The sequence below is a fragment of the Trachypithecus francoisi genome, unplaced genomic scaffold (genome assembly GCF_009764315.1).
Source record: "Trachypithecus francoisi isolate TF-2019V2 unplaced genomic scaffold, Tfra_2.0 Lachesis_group6, whole genome shotgun sequence".
Classification (NCBI taxonomy): Eukaryota; Metazoa; Chordata; class Mammalia; order Primates; family Cercopithecidae; genus Trachypithecus; species Trachypithecus francoisi.
In genome coordinates, this window is record NW_022681471.1 from 26,728,662 (window position 1) to 26,749,287 (window position 20,626).

The following is a 20,626-nucleotide window of genomic DNA, read 5'->3' on the forward strand; positions in this document are numbered from 1 at the left end:
CAGGGGGAAATGCCTCTAAACGTATATGCTCTCTGTCACAAAGAAAATTCCTGATATCTCACTGGCATTTAAGGGGAGACAGAACATGAAATACACTGAGCAAGGCCAGGCGAGGTGGCTCATGCCTGTAATCCCAGCACTTTGGGAGGTCGAGGTGGGCAGATTGCTTGAGCCCAGGAGTTTGAGATCAGCCTGGTCAACATGGTGAAAGCCCGTCTGTACAAAAAATAAATAAATAAATAAAAAGCCGGGTGTGGTGGCGGGCACCTGTAATCTCAGCTATTCGAGAGGCTGAGGCATGAGAATCGCTTGAACCTGGGAGGCAGAGGTTGCAGTGAGCCGAGATCGTGCCATTGCACTCCAGCCTGGGCGACAGAGCGAGACCCTGTCTCACCCCTAAAACCCAACAATTATGATAATCCTTATTAAGATGTTTATTCCATATCTCAACTCAATAGGAGGTAAGGCAGAAACCGAAGTTCAAGGTTGGGGTGGAACTCAAATTGCATCGAGAGAGCCCCGGAGCGATAATGGTAATTAATTTAAGACACGATCCGGACACAATACTGTCAAAGTCGCCATAATTTTGAGTTAACAATGACTTAGAGATTATAAGATATGAGTAAACAGATACGGTCTTACCTTGGATCATCGTTCAACTAGAGTGGGAAAAAGCAGAAAACATTATTGATCATATTACGTTTGTTTGACGTATATATATGCAGATTATATGACAATTAGGTCATGTGTTTATTATGCACACGGTATGAAAGACTGGAGAATTACTTTAGACCCGTAAACAGCTAAACTGTATTTCCTCATCCTCTTTGGCCCCTCCTCAACATAATGCAGCGGAAACTTTTGCTTCCTTCAAGCCCCGCACCTTCTGTTAGGCTCTTCGATACCCTTCAAATGCTTTGGTTGTTATCTCTGCTCCCTAGACGGAAGACTAGGCGAGGCAAGGGGCTTTAACCGTGGTCAGCTGCTGCATCGTAATACCCGGACGTCCTTAATATACTCCAGTGTCTTTCTGACCTGCCTTGCAGTTTTGGTCAAGGGGGCGAAAAGCGCAGATCTAAAGAGAAGCCCCAGGCTACAGGAGAAAGGGCAAAAGGCTCCCGGGGCCTGTACATACCGCCGGGGACTCGCAGGAGACTAAACAAGTGTCCGGCGGCCAGAAGAAACGGGGATCCCCGCGACAGAGCTATGTAAAGGGTGTCCAAGGATCTAAATCGAGTATGCCTGTGGCCTCCGCAGCCCTGGGAGCTGCCGGCACCCACCCCTGAGACACACTGGGACTGCTTAGCAGGGTTCCGGACAGGCTAACAGAGCTACTCACCTCCCCTATGCACAGCCCCATCACCTCCTCCTTCTCTGTGCTCAGAGCGTGGTTGAGACAAACGAGGAAAGCGTCAGACTCGAGATGAACCGCCTGCACCGCCTGCACCACCTGCACCGCCATCTTGGCCCGACCCTTCTCACGTCCGCCTCGGGCCCACTTGGTCCTGACCAACCGGGTGCTGCGGCGCAGCCTCCCCAGCGCCCCGCGCTCTGCGCTCCGCCCAGGCCTGGCCTTCGGCGCGCGGGTTCCTCGGAGGCGGGGCTTAGGGAGCGGGCGGGGCTGTGGGGGCGGGGCTGTGGGGGCGAGGAGGGGGTAGCGGGCGCGAGGCTGGCGCGCGGGGGCGGGCCTTGGCGCGCGGGGGCGGGGCCCGCCCAGCAGCACCTGGGAAACGCCCGCGGGGTTTGGGGCAGGCGTGGCCGTCGGGGCGGAGGGCGGTGGCCGGCCGCGGTCCGGGTGTCAGGCCGGGCGGCGGGGGCGGCAGGGAGGCGGCGCTCTGGGGCCGCAGGCGGACGTACTCTGTGAGCCGCGCCCGGGCGCCTGGGCAGGCGCCTCCCGAGTACCGGCGCCCATTTTGCCCGCCCGCTAAGGAGACCCGTGCGCGGCCTACACGCTTGGGGGACAGCCCTTTAAGACGACATCTCCGCGAACGCCGGCCTCTTGAGCCAGGGGGACGCTCTTTTGAAAGTCAGTCCCAAAACAGTTAAGGTTTTATTTTATTTTGTTTTATTTCCAAGTCACAGCCCCCGAATCTCGTACAACTCTCCCTGGACCACTTCCGGTTGCCGGCCCGCGCCTCATAACTTCGGTTCGAGTGACCTCGGCCCGGGATGCCCCTCGGCTCACCCCGGGCTCACGTCGCGATCCTGGCTTGAGTGGCCCAGGGTGGGAGACCTGGAAGTTTTAGCCTAGCTGTTCTCAAGGCGGATTAATTAGCCCAAGAAACATTATATTCATGTGAGTAACCTTTTGCAGAAACAGTGTTATACTGTATCTGAAAAAGTATCACTCTTAAGCTTGGCTGCTGCTACTTTCTACAAAGGCTTTTAGGTAGCTATTTGTTGGATACAGGGAAGGGGAAATGGAGAACTTCAGTTTTTATTCAAGTTCGGATGTATCACATTAGGTATCCAGAATGCAAGTTTCCTCGGGTCTCCTTGTCTCGATGATATCAGACAGTGAAAATATATGTAAAAGTAATTTTATTTCGAGGTTTGTCAAACGTGCCAAGGATAAAAGTACAGATCTTCCAACTCACAAGTCTAGGAATCACACGTGGATTTTGGAAGCGATTCTAAATCAAAGCACAATATATGCCGTGCCGCCTCCACAGCCCGTCCGTGTTCGTGTCTTTGATTTGGTTTTCTACTTTGTGTAGTTTTGAAGCCAGGCAGGTATGGCAGTACTGGAAAGGGAACATTGCCAAGGTGCTACTTCAAGTGTTGATGCTTTGCTCTTTTCTCCCAAGTCAGTTCCAACCCAAGTCTCCCCACACATAGGGTCCCCATCCAGTGCAACGATCTGTAATGTGCACGCCAGCAGCCTCCGTTTTTACCTAACGATCTGTAAGGATCACATGGCACATCTTTCTATAATTAATTTGATCATGATGAAGGTTGGAAAATTTTCGTGTGCAGTTACATTGGACCTGTCTAAATTTTCTCTTGTTTCAATTTTATATCATATGTTATTTTCAGTTACTGTTTGTGGCTAGTATGCCCCGTCCTGATGGAGCAGGAACGGCTGTTCTTATTATTATGATATTAATATTTGGTGATGGGATATAGTGCCTTTAGGCACTTTCAAGAAGAAAAATACCTTTTGTTTGTTATCGGCGGTAGTCAATCTCATATTCCAGAATGAGGTTCACTAACTTTTCTAATGCTCATGGCTGCCTTTTACAGCTCCAGGCATTTAATTGGAGTAGAACAAAATTATTAACATTTATGGCAAGCTTATTATATGCTACATACTAAGCATTTATATGCCTGGTACATGTAAACTGCCCCAGTTGAAGTCAAGCTCAACAACTTCCCCATTGTGTGACCTTGAGCAAGTTACCTAACTTCTCTGTGCCTTACTTTTCCTCACCTTTAAGTGGGGATGATAGTAATACTGCCCACCTCATAGCACCCTATGAAGATTGTGAAAATTAAATGAGTCAATATATGTAAACATACAGGAATGCTAAATAAAGACTATCGTGATTAATATGTTCTTTAATTCTCATTTTACACCTCAGGAAACTGAGGTGGAGAGACGTTAACTTGTCCAAGGTCACAAAGCTAGTAAGTGACAGACTCAGGACTCATACACAGGCCTGGGCCTGTGTTCTTGGTAATTTCACTCATTGTAATTGGACGAGTTTATTAATTGACTTCTAATAAAATAAGTGTATTAAACTGATCAATGTTTAAAAACTGTTCATCAACCTGGCAATTAAAGCAAACTATACTTATTTTAAAAAGACACAAAAGAATTTATTCTGTAAAGAAAAAATGATAGTTTTACTTAGATTACTGCCTAAGAGCCCTTCTATCTTGTATGTCACCCATTTAAAACCTAATTTACAAAATGCCTTACTAAGAAATTGTCTGTCTTGGCCAGTGTGCTCTCTGGCCCCGAAATCAAGGTGACCCTCATGGGGACAATCTCTTCTAGTGGATGATAAAGTTATGCAGTTATCTAAACATTTTTGGAACTCATTTGTATTTGCAGCTGGCAGTATTCCTTGAGTTGAGTTGCACAAGTTTATATTCCATGTATTGTATTGCACTTGTACCTAAGTCTATGTTGAGGTTTTAAAAGATTCGTCTTAGTTCGAGAAGTCCTGAATTTTGTAAACAAGTATCATGTGCAAATAAAATGTTCTCTAGTCAAATAAATTTGGGAAATGTTAACATAAAGTTTCTTTACTGCATAACTTGCCAGAACAGTTACTACACTAATGTGCTTTATGACTCTCCAAGATTCCCAAACTTATTTGACCAAGGAAAATGTTGGGAGCAAGTTTTCTAAGAATCACATTTTTCCACTCATAAAACCTGTGATTTTATAGGCTTTGATCTGAATCCCTCTCCCTCAGCCTTTGCATTTCTGTGCTGAGGATTTTGTTCGTGCTCATATGGTGACTTCTCTGTCCCTTGATCACTGCAGTTGTCTTTCTCTGGGCCTGCATGCCCTCTGAATGGTAGCACACACAAATCCAGGATACTGTGCTGAGAGGTGGTTCCCAGGCTCATCCCACTGATGCCCAGCATGTTGACCTTCGGGTCACAGCAGCACATCACACTGCCTTTCTTCTGAGAATATTTTGTAGTGACTCATAGGCCTCTTTGTAGTGACTCAGTAACTCAGAGCATCATCTCCAATCTCTTTGCCCTCTATTCCACTGGCATTATTTCCTTTTAATGTCAGTATAACCAATGCAATTTTGTTTTCCATTCAAAACAAATTTAAATGTCAACATGTTGGTTGTTGCTAGGACTTATCTATGAAGTTGAGATGGTCCTGAAACCCTTAACACATGGTTTCCACTTTTTTAAAACAGTTATTGGCCACATTTAAGTCTTTTGTGCTTGAAATCCGAATTTAATATATTTTATTTTGACATTAGTATTTACCAGGTTTTTATTTGTATTTCTCTTTTCCAAAGCTCTGGGAAGGAGGAGAGGCAAAACAACTGTATCTGCAAATGGGAAAAAAGGGGGGGCTTTGGAAAAAAATTATGTAGAGCCAGAGGCTTATGCCTAGAGAATCAATCTCTACCCACGTATACGTAGCCAATCATGACAACCACTGTGGCGTTCCTTTGTTTCCCTTCCCTACCCACCATACATATACACCTGTTCACAGAAACATTGCTTGACCAGTATCTGAGACTTGGGGTGCCCAGAACTGTGTCATTCCTGCTATTGGGCAGTATACAGTACTGTGCTTTCGGGAAGACAGGGCTTGCGAAATAAGCAAAGCAAATGTGTAAGGTGGTTTTGTTTAAATATAAATGTTACAGTAGTCAAAAGAGGCAAGAATTTTCTAAAGATTTCATAGAGGAGGCAGGCATCTGGACTCTACTATAATAGCACTTCAGATAGGCAGAGAGGCCCAGGGAGGCATTTTAGGCAGATGGAAAGCAAGAGCAAGGGTATGGAGCTAGAAATGAGCCTGGTATTTGGGGAAAGTTGGTCTCAACTGCTGGAATTGGTGACATATAGGATGTAGCAACTGAATAAGAGGAAGAAATCCAAGATAACTCAAAAGTTTTGAGTCTGCAGGATCAGGAATGGTGGTGTTGCCATTGAGAGAAATCAGGATTTGGTTAAGGAGAAAGTTTAGACGAGTTTGAAATGAGAGAGCACATATGTATGAAAACTAAGACAGGAGCTTGCACCAGGCTCAGAGTCAGATGCACTCAGGGTATAATGAGTGAAGCATCTGGTTGCTCTTGACAGTCTCACTTTGAGGACTCTTAACAACCACCCTCCCACGCTGCATTTCCTTTCCCACCTAACGAGAATAGGAGGTCTTTGTTTTGTGGGGCAGCTCCCCCAATGCCATATCTATACTCTGGCCAAAGGTAGAAATACAGTACAACTGCGCTATAATGCTGTGAGTAAGGTCTAGAAGATTCACTCATGCAAATGCACATCAAGTTATTGTGAGGTCCTAAAATGAGATCTGGGGCTTGGGCAGAGGATCATTATAGAGAGAGTTTGCCCTACCCCTCAAATGCTTCAGGAGGTATGCTTCCTTTACACCTCTCAAATGTGCTTCTGGTCTTCTGGCTTAGGAAGTCAAAATTTAAACCTAGTCCTCTATGGAAAAATGGGCTCCTGTAATATCCTGAGAATTATTAAAATAAAACAAGGACCTAGATGGATGACTTTCATTTGCACTCACTCAGCTCCAAATCACTGTGATCCCCAAAATCTCTTGCAGCTTAGAAATTCCATGAAGCTAGCTTACTTTTCCTAACAAGAAAATCCCCTTCTAGAAATGCCCATCCGCTATTTGTAAACTTTCTTAGTACACTGATAAATAGATCCTTTGCCCTTAAAACAAACTTTCAATTTCAACTCTGAAAGCCATGCATATATGTCCTTCAGAATCTTACCTTTTAAAATGGAAACTGCTTGGAAGTGGCTTTTACCTGGGGAATATGGCATGCATGTGTCTGTTATACTGCCTTCCTGCCAAAATAAGTGTGTCCTTAGGCACGCTCTTTGCATATTCTATTGCTAACTACATTTTGCCAGACACCGCTTGTGAATGCAGTATGTGTGAGACCACTGCCCCGCTTCCTGTAGTGCTAGTCCTACATTTCCACAGAACTCCTCACCTAGCCAAATTCTTGAGCGCTTTGCAGTCAGCAGCACTACCTGAGGCTCTGCCTGAGTGTCACTTCAGTTGTCTTGCAGAAAGCTTCAGATGTCCTTGGTTCTATTTAGGTTGTGCAAATAGGCATATATGAGGTTTGGTTCTGGTTAGTGGTTGCTACTACCAGATCACCTTGCTTACTGGTGAGTTCATTCAAACCCAAAAAGTCACACCTGTGTCCTGTGCGCGGGTGCTGCAGGCTTAGGTGGAGAAAAGCAGGGCTAGAATTGGAACCCAAAGCCCAGAATGGCAGGAGAGGATGTGGGGGCTCCACCCGATCACCTCTGGGTTCACCAAGAGGGTATCTACCGCGACGAATACCAGCGCACGTGGGTGGCCGTCGTGGAAGAGGTAACTGTTTACATTTTGCTTATTTCTTTGATTTTGCTTTCAAGTAACTTGGTTTCTATTCCAGTCTCAATATTCTGAAGTCTTTGGTTTTATTTTTGATCATTCCTTTCCATTAGGAGACGAGTTTCCTAAGGGCACGAGTCCAGCAAATTCAGGTTCCCTTAGGTGACGCAGCTAGGCCAAGTCACCTTCTTACCTCCCAGCTACCTCTCATGTGGCAACTCTACCCGGAGGAGCGCTACATGGATAACAACTCTCGCTTGTGGCAGATACAGCATCATTTAATGGTACACATGTTGCTTAATTATTTTCCATTGTATTGGGACTCTCGTAACAGAGTACTCCATAAATTTTCTTTTTCTGACAGGTCAGGGGAGTACAGGAGCTGTTGCTTAAGCTTTTGCCTGATGACTAACCTGGTATGTATTTCTATTTCTCCTCCGTCCTCCCCCTCTTTGTTTTGGCTCTATTCAGTTGTGGTGATTTTAATGATTTTTTTTTCCAGGTGCTGGGATTCTACGAAGATATGCTCCTTTGTTCTGTTCAGTATTTGGCAATCACTTCATCCACTACTGCAGTGCACCCACCCTTGGGCCTGGGGGGAGGGAGTGGGTTGAAAAACTGCTCAAGAAACAGAAGTTTAGGAAGGGTCATGAAGAATACTGCAAGTGAAACTGCAGAGAGAGGTTACGTAGGCAGAAAGCAAGTCAACAAAAGCACTTAGTCAGGATCCGTAACTTGAAATTGACTCCTTTGGAAATTGCCATAGAACCCTTAATGGACATCATCGGCTGGACCTGGGATCTGATGAATCCCACAAAAGTCAGCACCTTCTACAGAACAGATGCCCTGATCACCAAGGACTTGGTACTGATTTAGAGAGAAGAGAGCAGCTCCTAGCAGCATCAACATCTATTTGTCGCTTATTTGCCCTGCAGCAATTCACCTGCCTTTCCTTCTCCCATCCTGTAAATATCCTAGGTTTTGCTCCAGTGTTTCCCATCCCAGTACTGACCTAATTTGGATCTACTGAGTATTTAGAGGCTCTGAAAAGAGATATGCATTGATGAAATTAGCTACAAAGGCTTCTGGGCCTTTTTTTTCTATCTGAATCGTGTCTTCAAATTACTGGAAGTTGCTGATCAAAATTGTGGGCTCTTAAATTCATTCTCTGATTACAGATATTTTAAATAAGCTGGTTTCTATAAGAACTTCAAGAAAAACCATTTTAGCTGCTTAACTGGCACCTTTCTCAGGAAGTAATAACACCAAATATTGCTGATTCCTAGGAAAACATTTACTACTTGTAAAAAATTTCCTGAGTTAAAGTAGTCATAACAGTTTATATACATTAAAAGTAAGGTTTTACTTTAAAAAAAAAAAAGTCTTGGGAATAATAGCTACCATGTATTGAGTCCTTTCTGCCTTCCAGGCACTATTGTATGTACCTTATATACTTTATCACATTTAATCCTCCTGTCAATGCTTTGAGGTAGGTATGATTCCCATTTTATATATGAGTAATAAAAAAAGCTCAAGGAGTTTAATCATTTATCAAGGGTTTCTTCTGCGAATGATAGAGCCAGGCTGCGCCGTCGGCTCCTCTAGCCTAACGTTGGTTTACAGTATTCAAAAAGAGTTGATTGAATTCAAGGTTTTTTTCTTCCATGTAAAGCTATTTATATCTTCCAAGCCTAATGAAATGGATATTATAAAAATACAGTTGATTCATCCTGTGTTTGGGAAGAGTATTTTTAGTGTAATTATTTTCCAGCAATTGTAAGGGCATACTGCTTGTCTCAGAAGAAAATTCCACGTAGAGGGGCTTTAAAGTCTTTATGGAAAAAAGGAAAATAAAAATCATTTTTCTTGTTTTAGTTTTCTGGATATGCCGCAGAAGGATCCGTGCCAGAAGCAAGCCTGTGAGATACAGAAATGTTTACAAGGTAGTATATTGTAAAATGCTTTTAAAAATATTTTTCCACTGTGAACTAACTATGAGAGACCAATTATTCTTTTATCTGTATTAACTCTTTTTTAAGAATGTAATATATATGTAATTATCCTGAAGATTCTCTTCATTGTATCATTTAGCATCACTTACCTAGAACAATTCAGACTTCCTGGGGCTAGGGTCTGGCTGGGAATCAGTCTAGAAAACTAACCAGGTGATTTTAATGCACAGCCAGAGTTGAGAATTACTGAGCTAAGCAAAAGGGTTTTTTTGTTGTTTGTTTTTACTAAAAGGCTAGTTTTAAATTGGTTGGTTATACTTCACTGCAGCTGACAATTCACTTTTTAAAAGCAATCTGGAAGAGGTGGGGTTGAAATAACAATTGGAATTCAGGCTGCCAAAGCCATCAGCTAACTCTTAAAGGCAGAAGTGAATCTCAACTAAAGCATATTTGAGGTGATTTGTCCATTTGTCCAACTACTAAGTTTGACCAAATGTTGGAGGATTTTAGTTTTCTAATTAGTGAGTGATTATTGCCAGAAGAGCAAATAGAAAAAGCTATAAGGCTATCTGAATTTGAAAATATTTTAGTAAGTTTTCCCCACTAGTAAAGTAATAGATAGAGATGGACGGTCATGAAAATATAGAAAGGTGTGAAGGAAAAATGTTCAGAGTTCCCCCAAAGATTCACCACCAAAGAAATCCTTTGTGTATTTCCTTGGACTTTTAGCTTTCATTCTTGGACTTTTCATTTTTTGATGTAAGCAATATTTTATAAAATCTTTTAGATTAAAATCTGGATGTATAATAATGCCATTTTAGTTAAACTTTTCTTCCCTCCAACTTTAAGGAAAAGGAAAAAGTTTTTTGCATTGAATTCCTTCTCCCAAATAAATCCTTACCTTGTTTGAAATAACCCATGGCTAAGGGAAAGAATAAGTTAAAAAGAGCTGGTGACACCCCCTTGGCACAGTGTGGGAGGACTGAGAACTGGAAAGACTAAGAGTTAGCATTAAGCACTCACTAGATGACAAGCACCGTTATAAGGACATTATACATATTAAGCCTTTCATCCATGAGGTAGATGCTACTATGACCCTCATTTCATAAAGGGGAAAACAGACACAGAAGTTATGTAATTTGACTAGGGTCACATAGCTAGTAAGAGGTATGGTGACAATTTGAACATCCCACAACCCCACCCTTGGTCTAGCTCCAAATCTGGACTGTTACCCACCCTGCTATACTGCCTTTCTAATCAGAATTGTCTTTCCTATCCTGAGCTAACTACTATGTACCCATTTTAGTACTGGGGGACTCATTAACTTCAGCTGACCTAGAGCCTTTAGGTCAGGTCCTCCTTAACTTAGTGTTTATGTATGGTAGGGATCTATAAATGTTTTATGAAAAAGGCCAAACAAGTAATATTTTAGGCTTTGGAGGCCAAAGGCCTTTGTTGTGTATATTGTGTATGTGTTGTGTGTTTACAACCCTTTCAAAATCTAAAATCCATTCTTAGCTCCCAGCTGTAAAAACAGGCTGAATTTGACCCTAAGGCTGCAGTTTGCCAATTCCTGATGCACAGCCTTAGTAGGGGAGATCCAACAATCAGCTTAAATTGTATGCAAAATAATGTGTGGTTTATGTGCATTTTCCTAATTCATCAAATTAGTGACCAGTAATAATAATGATGTTAAAAACCAATGTCCTGGAAAAAGGTGCATGTGTGCTATCAACTCAACCTTGAAGGAAATTATATATTAAAATCGCTTTCAACCACTTTGTAAATCATACTTTTCTTCCTAATGAACCTGTCAACAGGTCTCTAAATTTGAAAGAATTCAGTGGATTTTGATATATCTTCTTTCTTCCAGTTCCATAGGTACTGAAAGTGAAAAGGGGTGGGAAGCACTGATCTAAACTTCCCTGTACCTTAGTCCTATGAGATCATGACTAGACTCTGCCTGTATGTTTTTCAGCCAACAACTACATGGAATCAAAGTGTCAGGCTGTCATCCAAGAACTGCGTAAGTGTTGTGCTCAGTATCCCAAGGGAAGATCTGTCGTCTGTTCAGGATTTGAAAAAGAAGAGGAAGAAAACCTAACACTGAAGTCTGCATCAAAGTAAAGTTCTGCTGAAGTGCTGCTCCATGTTTCCACCAAATGAATTTTTTTTATCCTCCTGACTTTCTTCAGGTCAGGTAGCAGCAAATAGCAAATGAAAAAGTCAGTTATAAAAGTTAATGAATATGCCATCTATGCAGAACAGGCAGAAATATAAACACATTAAAAGATAAATATGTAGAATGTAATATACTGAGCTGCTAAAATAAACCTGTTTAAGAGAAAAAGTTTGGTTTTGTACTAAATGTATTTTAAGACTATTAGATATAGGGTATTAATGAATTCTCTTGAAGTTCAGACCACTAGTGCCATTCATCAAACTTAAGTCCTGTGAGGTATGTTAGGTGAAAGGACTCACTTCCAGCATCACAATTTTGATGCCTTTTTTTTTCTTGAGATGGAGTCTCACTCTCACCCAGGCTAGAGTGCAATGGTGCGATCTCAGCCCACCGCAACCTCTGCCTACCGGGTTCAAGCCATTCTCCTGCCTCAGCCTCCCGAGTAGCTGGGATTATAGGCATGCGCTACCACGCCTGGCTAATTTTTGTGTTTTTAGTAGATGGGGTTTCACCATGTTGGTCAGGCTGGTCTTGAACTCCTGACCTCATGATCTGCCCACTTCGGCCTCCCAAAGTGCTGGGATTACAGGTGTGAGCCAATGTTGATACCTTTTATAGATTACATGCTAAATTAATTCAAAGTTTCCTTTAAACTAACTCATTACCTTTTGCACTTCCAAAAATACAGAGCAAAAAGTGTCTTTCCAGATGCCAGTGAGAGCATTTCTTTCTGCTTTTGCATCCCCACCCCAGCGACTAACCAGAAGTGCTTAATATTCATTCAGTCAGTGGTAAGAAAGGCATAGAAATGATGCTTGTAATGTTTAATGATCCTTAATTTATCATGAAGGAACCGAAGAAAAAATTTCATTGGCAGTCAGGTAGGCATCCAGATAATTCAAACTTAGTTGGTTTATCTATTCTTTATATCGTAATAATAAAAACTGTTACAGAGGATCCAGACAATATTAATACAAAGCTGCTGAATGAAGCCTATTGACAGTTGTCAGTCACTTTATGAAGTAGGAGGAGGCAACATGCAACAGGCCATTTGCTTTCCTCAAATGGATGCTTGAACCACCAAAGTCCGTCCTCTAAAAAAGAAAAAGATGACTAAAAGCAGGAACAATTTCTGCTAGGTTCCTGATGTTAAAATACCATGATTATTTGAGACCAACTGTTTTCTTTAAAGCAGCATTCCTCAGAGTGTTTCTAGGAACTGCTGTAACCAGAAGAAAAAAAAGGCTTCTGTGTTCAGGTAAGTTTGGGGAATGCTAGAGCTTTCAAAAAGCCTAAGTGAACCTGTTTTGCATCTCTGTGTGTGAATGCTCTCAGAGAGACTTAGAAAAATGCTGCCTTAGAGACGTTTGGTTCACAAACCAGAGTAACAGAGCTAAATCCCCATGAAATTTACATGAAGTCTTGTGTTAATAATAAAACAATAAAACATTATACAACTTTAATGTTACACCATCTACAAATCTAAATTACATTTGAAATTATCAGTTGATAGTGGTACTAGGATTTACTTTAGGAATCACTGCATGATCAAATAGATTGTTTTTCTGTTTTATTGCTTATTTTTACTGAGTTAACTACTCCAGTTTCAGACTCTTTTAAATGTTTTTACGCTAAAGTATATGTATTAGTCCATTGTTGCATTGCTACAAAAAATGCCTGAGACTGGATAATTTATAAAGAAGAGGTTTAGTTGGCTCACAGTTCCATGGGCTGTACAGGAAGCATGGCACTGGTATCTGATGGGCTTCTGGGGATGCAAGTGCAAGAAAACAGTCATGGCAGAAGGCAAAAGGGGAGTGAGCACTCCACATGGCCAAAGCAGGAGCAAGAGAGAGTGAGGGGTGAAGTGCCACACACTTTTAAATGACCAGATCTCATGAGAACTCACTATCATGAGTAAAGTACCAAGAGGGGATGGTGCTAAACCATCCATGAGAAACCCGCCCCCATGATCCAATCACCTGTCACCAGGATCCACCTCCATTAGGGAACACAGTTCAACATGAGACTCAGTGGATCCAAACTGTATCAGTATACTACTTTCTTTCAGTTTTGAAAGGTTCAAATCAGTTCTTTCCTTTAAAGTATTGTCTCAGTTTAAGTCAACAAATCTATTTGAAGACATTAATTTACCTCTTATTATTCTTAGCTATTATTATGATATACAAAAAATAAAATAGCCATTATAAAAGGCTTAACATTTACTGAGTGCTTCTTATTGCCAGGGACCAACATTAACACTGAATGTCAGTCTTAAGGAAAGAACTCTAGGAAGGTGAAAACTATGATCTCCCAGTTTAGAAACCGCCCCCCCCCCCAAAAAAAACAACCCTGTTAAGTTGGCTATTAGTGATGCTACGTTTAATCACTTGGTTAGTGACTGACCTTTTAGCTGGAAAAAGCCCCTGCTCTTCCAGTTTGCCACAGTGCAACAACTCCTTTCCTTGCATTCACTCCACACGATTCCTAAGACATTTAATGAACTATAATATTACACTTGTGTTCAGTATTCAGAAGGCATCTGAAGTTGTATGGCACTTAATATAAAAGGCCTTAAAGCCCTGTTAAGCAAAACTCTTCATTTTTTCAGCACCAGCTTCCAACTCTGTACTTCAGTGGTTCTCAGTCTCAGCTGCTCATTAGAAAAAGCTAAGACACTTTAAAACCTCAGGATGTCTGAACAGCACCCCAGACCAGTGAAATCAGAATCTGTAGGATGAGAGCCAGGCATTAGTAGTTTTTAAAATTTCACAGGTGATTGCCAAGTGCAAGCAAGGATGAAAACCACTGCTCTCAATAATGTCATCTCTTACCATTTTAAAATTTAAAAAGACAGTTTTGACAAGTCAATAAGCTGACTTTAAAGCTTTATACAAATGTGAAAAAGTGCAACACTGTTTTCTTTTTAAAAATAAGTATTAAGATTCATGACCCTTAAAAAGAATACAAGCATCAGAAATATAAGCTACACCATATGACTTCTAGAAAAATCAGGCTCAGAACTAAAATAGGTTTTCTGCCCAATTACTCAAATGTTGGTGTGACCTCTTAGAGAATTGGGCAGAAAATGTATTTTAGTTCTGGGCCTGATTTCCGAGAAATCATACTGGATTTCATGACAGAGAAATGAAGCTGATAATTTGGTGGTGGGAGCAGAGGGCAGCAGTCAAATTTTTATCTGGGGTCCAAAACTGGCTGTGAGCTTCCCTCTGAGAAGAAATTGACATCATCATGAAACACTGATGATACTCAGAAATTTCAAATCCATCAGTGTACCATTTTTTTCAAGCAGATTCCCAAACTGTACAAAAGTAGAGGTTCCAAATAAGAGCCCAACCATTAGTTATGCCCATCTTTCTGGCAACCATCAAACAAAAGAATGATGGAGAGACTATTCTTACAATAGTTAACTACACAGTTTAACTCCGCTTTCCAAAACCAGAAGCACCCACCCCAAGAGCATGTTGGCTAGAATTATGCAAGAGTTCATTCCTTGTAGAATCTGGTCCTCCAACTTGAATCGTCTTCTGCCAGCATCCATGAGGAGACAGTAACTGCCCAGATCCAGTAGCAAGGACTGTCATCCCAGTGGTGGGGGAGTCAAGAACCCCACTGTCCTGTTAATGAATATCTGGAGGCTGAATGGCAGGAGATGGCAGCAAACAAGCAGCCATTTGGGAGGAGAGTCATGCTAATAGATTATCACAATGACAGTAACACGACAATGGGCTGCTCAGGCAAGGGTCCCCACCACCACATCCCTCCCCCGACCCAGCTCCCGTGTCAGCAATGAGGATAGACATCCTTGGGGGAGACTGAAACATTGGACTCCATCTGTTGAGCCCGAGCAGGCAGCTGCCAGAAAGTGCCCCTGGATCTGTCTCTGCTCTCCAACTCTGGGGAGAACCTTGGGAAGAAGAGACTCAAACAGTCTACCTCTCCTGTAGCATGCTCCAAGTCCTCATCCCACCGAGTCCCATTGCGGGAGAGACGCTGGGTCAAAGGGTGGCTCAAAGTGGCGAGGACACAGGGCGGACCCACAGTAGCCAGGAAGGGGACAGAAGGGGTCCCTGCTGCCATCCTATTGGTTGACAACTTGGAAGCCTTGAGTGCGGTGTTACCACGTCGCCGCCACAAGGGGGCGATGAAACTCCGAACACATTCCAAGTCAAGTTTCTCTGGACCATACACAGCGACAACGCTCTTCCCAAGGAAAAACTTCTGCCCCACCACCGCTAATTAGGAAGTCCAGAACGTTATTGGACTCTGCTACTGGAGAAAATACGTGCCTAGCTCAGCAGGCCTCTCCAGTCAAATGAAAATAGTGGACTGAAAGGTGGAGCTGCCTGGTCCTTGAATCATCTCAGTTTTCCATGGAGGAGTGGTAGCTGTTCTTTTGGGGAAAACCTTAACTCCCACTTCACCACCTGAAACAAAGATGCTGGCACAATAGGGCCTTGATTCACAGGTACCCCTAAATGCCTGAGCCTACTTCACTGATGGTTCAGCTAAACTGAAAACAAGGTGTGCAGCTGTGCATGTTCAACCTCCATGCCAGCTCTGTACAATCCCAAGTGGTCGCCGTGGCCTCACACAGTGGGCAGAACTCACAGCCATTCTCATACTAGCAGGATGAGGCCAACCTGCAATACTGACCTCAACCATGACCCTCACAGTCCTAGAGACAACCCGCTGGGAAAAAACTTCAGGAGAGACCTACCTACAGATCTTAATTCAGACAATCAGGATAGAGTCTGAGGCCAGATTACAACCTACTCAAGGTAATTTAGAACCACTTGCTAATCTTTGCTGTACTCACCAATAATCACAGGAAAAACAGATGCACCAAAAGACAACGCCTACCCCACTGGAGAGGCACTGGGTGGCCAGTCTCCCCACATGCAACCCAAAGGGGCACAGAGCATTTTGGTTAGCTTTGCTGTTACCATCCCATAGCTGTGGGTAAGTCACACAGCTAAAGTGGCTGCAGTCACTATCACCATATATGGCATAACCCAGAGACCCATATGTCAGGAGAGGCAGAGTGTGGGGAAGCAGGGAACAGATGACTCAGTGTCACTACATATATCCATATCAATATATATAGATATAAATATATAGCAAACAAAAATTTAGAGGAGGATATATAAGGTTAAGAGACTTATTCAAATCATGCAAATACAACGTAAACCTTGCATGAATTTTTTTTTTTTTTTTTTTTGAGACAGAGTCTCGCTCTGTCGCCCAAGCTGGAGTGCAGTGGCCGGATCTCAGCTCACTGCAAGCTCCGCCTCCCAGGTTCATGCCATTCTCCTGCCTCAGCCTCCGAGTAGCTGGGACTACAGGCGCCCGCCACCTCGCCGGCTAGTTTTTTGTATTTTTTAGTAGAGACGGGGTTTCACCGTGTTAGCCAGGATAGTCTCAATCTCCTGACCTCGTGATCTACCCGTCTCGGCCTCCCAAAGTGCTGGAATTACAGACTTGAGCCACTGCGCCCGGCCACCTTGCATGAATTTTGATTCAAACAAACTAAATGTAAAATACTTGAGGAAGTTTTGAACACTGATCAGATTTTGGATATTATGTAATTACTGTTAATGTTTGATATGATGAGGTACTATATTTATGATTTTTAGAAATAATTTTTACCTTTTAGAGATACATACTGAAATATGATCAAATGACATTTTGATATTTGTTTCACAATAATTGGTAAAAATGAGCATAGCTATAATTTTGTTGTAGGTGAGAGATACATGGGGGGATTATTGTACTATATTCTCTACTTTTATATATTCCTGAAAGCATCCATAATAAAAAGTGAAAAAAAATAAGTTCTTATAGAAAAATACGCAGCAAAGAGGCTCATACCATTATGGTTTTGAGATGATTCATACATATTGCAAACAAAATGGCTTATGTTTCCTTAAATGTAAGGAGAAAAACGCAAATAGGTGATTTCTGTAAAGTTCCACACATCCACTGGTAGTTTTGATTTTCAAATTCAATACATCATTCTCAAGATGGGTTAAAATGCAAACTTTTTAAATGTATGGCCTTAGAAACACACTCATATTTCACAAGAGATCATCTCCAAGATTAATGATTAATTCTGAGTAAAACTAACCTTTAATAGTGAGTTTTCTTTCTATAAAGTCATTATTCATATATTCCACAAATACTCAGCACCTATTAAGTGCTAAGCCCTGTGAGTATAATGGTGAAGACAGAAGTCTTACCCTCTGAAAGCTGATTGATATTCTGGTTGGGACTGCAGACATGGTAACATGCCACTACAGCAAAATATGCTAAGATTCTGTGTGTGTGCATGTGTGTGTGTGCGTGTGTAAGCTTTTAAAGAATAATTCTAGGGGTTGTGGTCATCATGAGATGGTAGATTACACTTGACGGAAATTTATTTCACATGTATCACAAGAAAGATACATATAAAGATACAATGTGTATCTTTCTTAATTCGGAATCCCTGGAAAGCTACTTCTTTAAAATTCTGGTTTAAATGTTGTATTTCAAACTAACTAGATTAAAAAAAAAAAAAAAGAAGTGGCACAGAGGAGTTATGGCCACCCCTAACGTTTTGATAAGAATACTTCATTCACATTTCAAAGCTTAAAACCTTTTCTACGAAATAAAAATCCAAGATCTTCCCTTTCCCAGCTAAATCATTTGTTTTACAATAAATAAACCCTTTGGAAACAGCCATGAGATACATTATCCTGTAGGGTAGAAAACATTCCTGGACAATATCAGATTTTTCAATTATAATAATTATGCTGCCAATTTTGTCGGCATAATTATAACACATTTAAATAGCTCTTTCTGTAATGTAAAGCCAACTAAAAAAGAAAGTAGACACCAAGATACCAAAATCTTTCATGCTTAAAGGCAAATGTATTCAGTTCCTTTCCATGCAGCACACAATAAGGTTATCTATGTGCTTATTTCTTTTCCAAATCAACAGTTCGGGACAACCTTTCAGGATCCACTCATCCTCCACAGTCAACCATCTTGCAACATGTTCTCGTAAGTGTCTTGCATGGGGGTAAAGGAACTTTCTTGTTGACCTACAGACTGACCAAGTAGGGGGTGTACTGGGAGGAGAGCTAAGGACTACTGTCTCTTCTGCCACCATCAGGCTCATGATGCCACATTAACTTGTACCAGCAGACGCTTATAGAAGCCACTCAGATTTGCCATGGCAGGGAGGAAGGCATAGGAGAAGAGGAGGAGGGACTTGATGTCCTATGATGGAGTGTAGAGGCTGCTGGCTGGAAAAAAACAGGAACAATGAACATGAGGTCATCTTCCTTAGGATGCCATGCCAAGCAGAAAGCCTCCGAAAAATCCCCCAGTCACTAGAACATTCTTCTTCACAAATGACACCACCTGAAAACAGAAGATAGTACAATGGGTTGTTTTGCTAAGGATGTTAATAATATTAAGAATCATCTCTATTATACCTATGCCAATCTTAACAATGTCAATCCCCTCACCGGTTACGTAGTTTGTACTTTACCCAAAGGGCAATGGACTTACATTAATAGTCTATTTAATAATAATTAAATAGACCTATATATGAAAATGACTACTGGCTGACGTGGGGAGAATAAGACTAGAGGGAGCCTGATAGGAAGGAGGATGCACATCAGGAGGTGGAGACAATGGCTCTTTGAATCAAGGACAAAGAAGGAGAGTTCAGGGGACAGTTATGGGGAAAGAGTAAAGCTGCACTAAATAAACTGGTTACAGAGGCAATTCTGTTTCCAATTTTGCTCCTTCCATCCTCTTTGACATCTACCCTCCAATAGAGGCTTCTTATTTCCTGAAGTCTCTCCCCTAAATCTCTCCATCTATGCATTCCCCTCTGAAACCTGCTCCCAGGTAGATGCTATAAATTCTCATTCTCACACTTCACATCTAAGATGATTAACAGGTGAGGTTCTTATTTCCTTAAGTTCCCAAAGCTTCCCACCTCCCTTCTACCCTTCTGGAAAAGCTCCCAGTCATCTGAGACTCAGTGCATACATTCAGACACTCTTTATGGCTCCTTAGTCTGTCCTCTACCAATCTCCTGACCACTCCCCACCCTTCCAAATTCAGAGACAATTTTGGTAACTGGCTCAGACTTCCTCTTTCTCCTAAGTATGATCACCACCTTAGAAAGTGTTCATACGAACAAGACATCCAACATCCTGGCCTGATCATTTCTTGAACTCAAATACAGTGACTTCATCTCCAAACCACCTAAGCTATTCACACCCTGACATTCCTCTAACATTTTTCACACACTGTCTCCTAAACCTCAGTAAGCCCTTACTCCAACTATGCCTATGTCTTCCTGCCTCATTTCCACTCCTCCCCCAACTCTCCTGGGCCTCTACATTTCCTTAAATGAAGCACTTTTGTCATCTGCCATTGGGGTAAAGAAAAAAAAATCATACAACTTCCTGAAAAAATTGGTTTAGTTTATTATTTTTACTACTCTTTCTTCAACTTGCTAATTTGGCTTTCAACTGCACCACCCCACTAAGCTGTTCTCACTGAAGTCATCTTGTTGCTAAATACTGAACTAAATCTTCATCCTATTTCTCAAATCAGACCACCAGCTCTATGAGTAAGAAAACCAGCCACTACATCCCCTGGGCCTGTGACAGTGCCAGGCCAGGAACAGGAACACACAAATTTGTGAAATTCCAAATCATCTGGTTACTTTATAACAAACTCCCTCTGTGAGTCAACAGTTGGTTCTAATCAAATATTAACTTTATACTTTTTATTATATACACTTCCAGTATTATTTTAGAAGTTTTCAGCACGGCGCTGTGGCTCACACCTGTAATGCCAGCACTTTGGGAGGCCGAGGTGGGAATACTGCTTGAGCCCAGAAGTTTGAGACCAGCCAGGACAACACAGGCAGACCCTGTCTCTCCGAAAAATTGAAAACTTCACCAGGTGTGGTGGTGCACACCTACAGACCCAGCTACTCAGAAGGCTGAGGTCAGAGGATCGCTGGGTTGAGGCTACAGTGAGCCATGACTGTGCCACTGCACTCCAGCCTGGGCGACAGAGTGAGACCACTCTTAAAAAATTTTTTTTACTCACTGTGGTGAGTCACTGTGCCCAGCCATGTATTATTTTTATAAACATTTGAATAATAAAGTTTTCATGAAATAAAGTATAACTTTCATAACTCTTGAGGAGAGACAGAAGGAAGAAAGGAAAGAGGAACCATCTGGGCTCTGGGCTCCTGTTGATACCCACCTCTGCCACCCTCCCACTCTGGGTAAAGGCACCAGCTTTGACCAGCCACTTGCCAATCACCAGGATGAAGAGCCACTCACAACATGAAAAGCCTGAGGCACACACAGGGTATTTCTTCTCCCC

At 42.1% G+C, this 20,626-nt stretch overlaps 4 protein-coding genes across 10 annotated transcripts in view; 2 read left to right on the forward strand and 2 right to left on the reverse strand.

The window, feature by feature from the left end:
- BRCC3 (BRCA1/BRCA2-containing complex subunit 3) overlaps positions 1–1,608 on the reverse strand; it is a 39,849-nt gene extending 38,241 nt beyond the window's left edge. The window contains exons 1-2 of one of the 2 annotated variants that reach the window (XM_033202049.1): positions 1,340–1,608; positions 643–659 (exon numbers count right to left, since the gene is read on the reverse strand). In XM_033202049.1, coding sequence (XP_033057940.1) covers positions 643–659; positions 1,340–1,462 — 140 coding nt within the window. In that variant the 5' untranslated portion in view covers positions 1,463–1,608. The remainder of the gene's footprint in view (positions 1–642; positions 660–1,339) is intronic. The other variant, XM_033202050.1, reaches the window with a different exon arrangement.
- A 147-nt stretch (positions 1,609–1,755) lies between these two features.
- On the forward strand, positions 1,756–11,371 carry CMC4 (C-X9-C motif containing 4). Of its 5 annotated transcripts, none has more exons than XM_033202052.1 (3): positions 1,756–2,296; positions 8,945–9,012; positions 11,000–11,371. In XM_033202052.1, exons 2-3 carry the CDS (start codon positions 8,955–8,957, stop codon positions 11,146–11,148), a joined length of 207 nt encoding a protein of 68 aa, XP_033057943.1. In that variant the 5' UTR covers positions 1,756–2,296; positions 8,945–8,954; the 3' UTR covers positions 11,149–11,371. The 5 variants fall into 5 exon arrangements, with proteins under 5 accessions (XP_033057943.1, XP_033057947.1, XP_033057946.1 ...); XM_033202056.1 differs by having other exon boundaries at positions 1,889–2,026; XM_033202055.1 differs by lacking the exon at positions 1,756–2,296 and adding an exon at positions 7,462–7,485.
- On the forward strand, positions 1,854–11,371 carry MTCP1 (mature T cell proliferation 1). 2 transcript variants are annotated; one of them, XR_004434999.1, is made up of 6 exons: positions 2,159–2,296; positions 6,915–7,066; positions 7,183–7,353; positions 7,434–7,485; positions 8,945–9,012; positions 11,000–11,371. XR_004434999.1 is itself a non-coding variant. In XM_033202051.1 (5 exons), the coding sequence occupies exons 2-4, from the start codon at positions 6,962–6,964 to the stop codon at positions 7,479–7,481; spliced, it is 324 nt and encodes a 107-aa protein (XP_033057942.1). In that variant the 5' UTR covers positions 1,854–2,296; positions 6,915–6,961; the 3' UTR covers positions 7,482–7,485; positions 7,572–7,933. The 2 variants fall into 2 exon arrangements, 1 of the variants encoding a protein (XP_033057942.1); XM_033202051.1 differs by lacking the exons at positions 8,945–9,012; positions 11,000–11,371 and adding an exon at positions 7,572–7,933 and having other exon boundaries at positions 1,854–2,296.
- A 6,742-nt stretch (positions 11,372–18,113) lies between these two features.
- FUNDC2 (FUN14 domain containing 2) overlaps positions 18,114–20,626 on the reverse strand; it is a 34,908-nt gene continuing 32,395 nt past the window's right edge. The window contains 1 exon segment of the mRNA XM_033201917.1: positions 18,114–18,628. Within this exon segment, the coding sequence (XP_033057808.1) occupies positions 18,551–18,628 (78 nt within the window). The 3' untranslated portion in view covers positions 18,114–18,550.

What these genes read in the sequence shown, in the direction of transcription:
- CMC4 (XM_033202052.1), top strand. Translation starts at nt 8,955, where the DNA reads ATGCCGCAGAAGGATCCGTGCCAGAAGCAAGCCTGTGAGATACAGAAA. An exon ending in GATACAGAAATGTTTACAAG is followed by an intron (nt 9,013 to 10,999) that starts GTAGTATATTGT and finishes TATGTTTTTCAG; the next exon opens with CCAACAACTACATGGAATCA.
- MTCP1 (XM_033202051.1), top strand. Translation starts at nt 6,962, where the DNA reads ATGGCAGGAGAGGATGTGGGGGCTCCACCCGATCACCTCTGGGTTCAC. An exon ending in GGGTGGCCGTCGTGGAAGAG is followed by an intron (nt 7,067 to 7,182) that starts GTAACTGTTTAC and finishes CCTTTCCATTAG; the next exon opens with GAGACGAGTTTCCTAAGGGC. An exon ending in AGATACAGCATCATTTAATG is followed by an intron (nt 7,354 to 7,433) that starts GTACACATGTTG and finishes TTTTTCTGACAG; the next exon opens with GTCAGGGGAGTACAGGAGCT.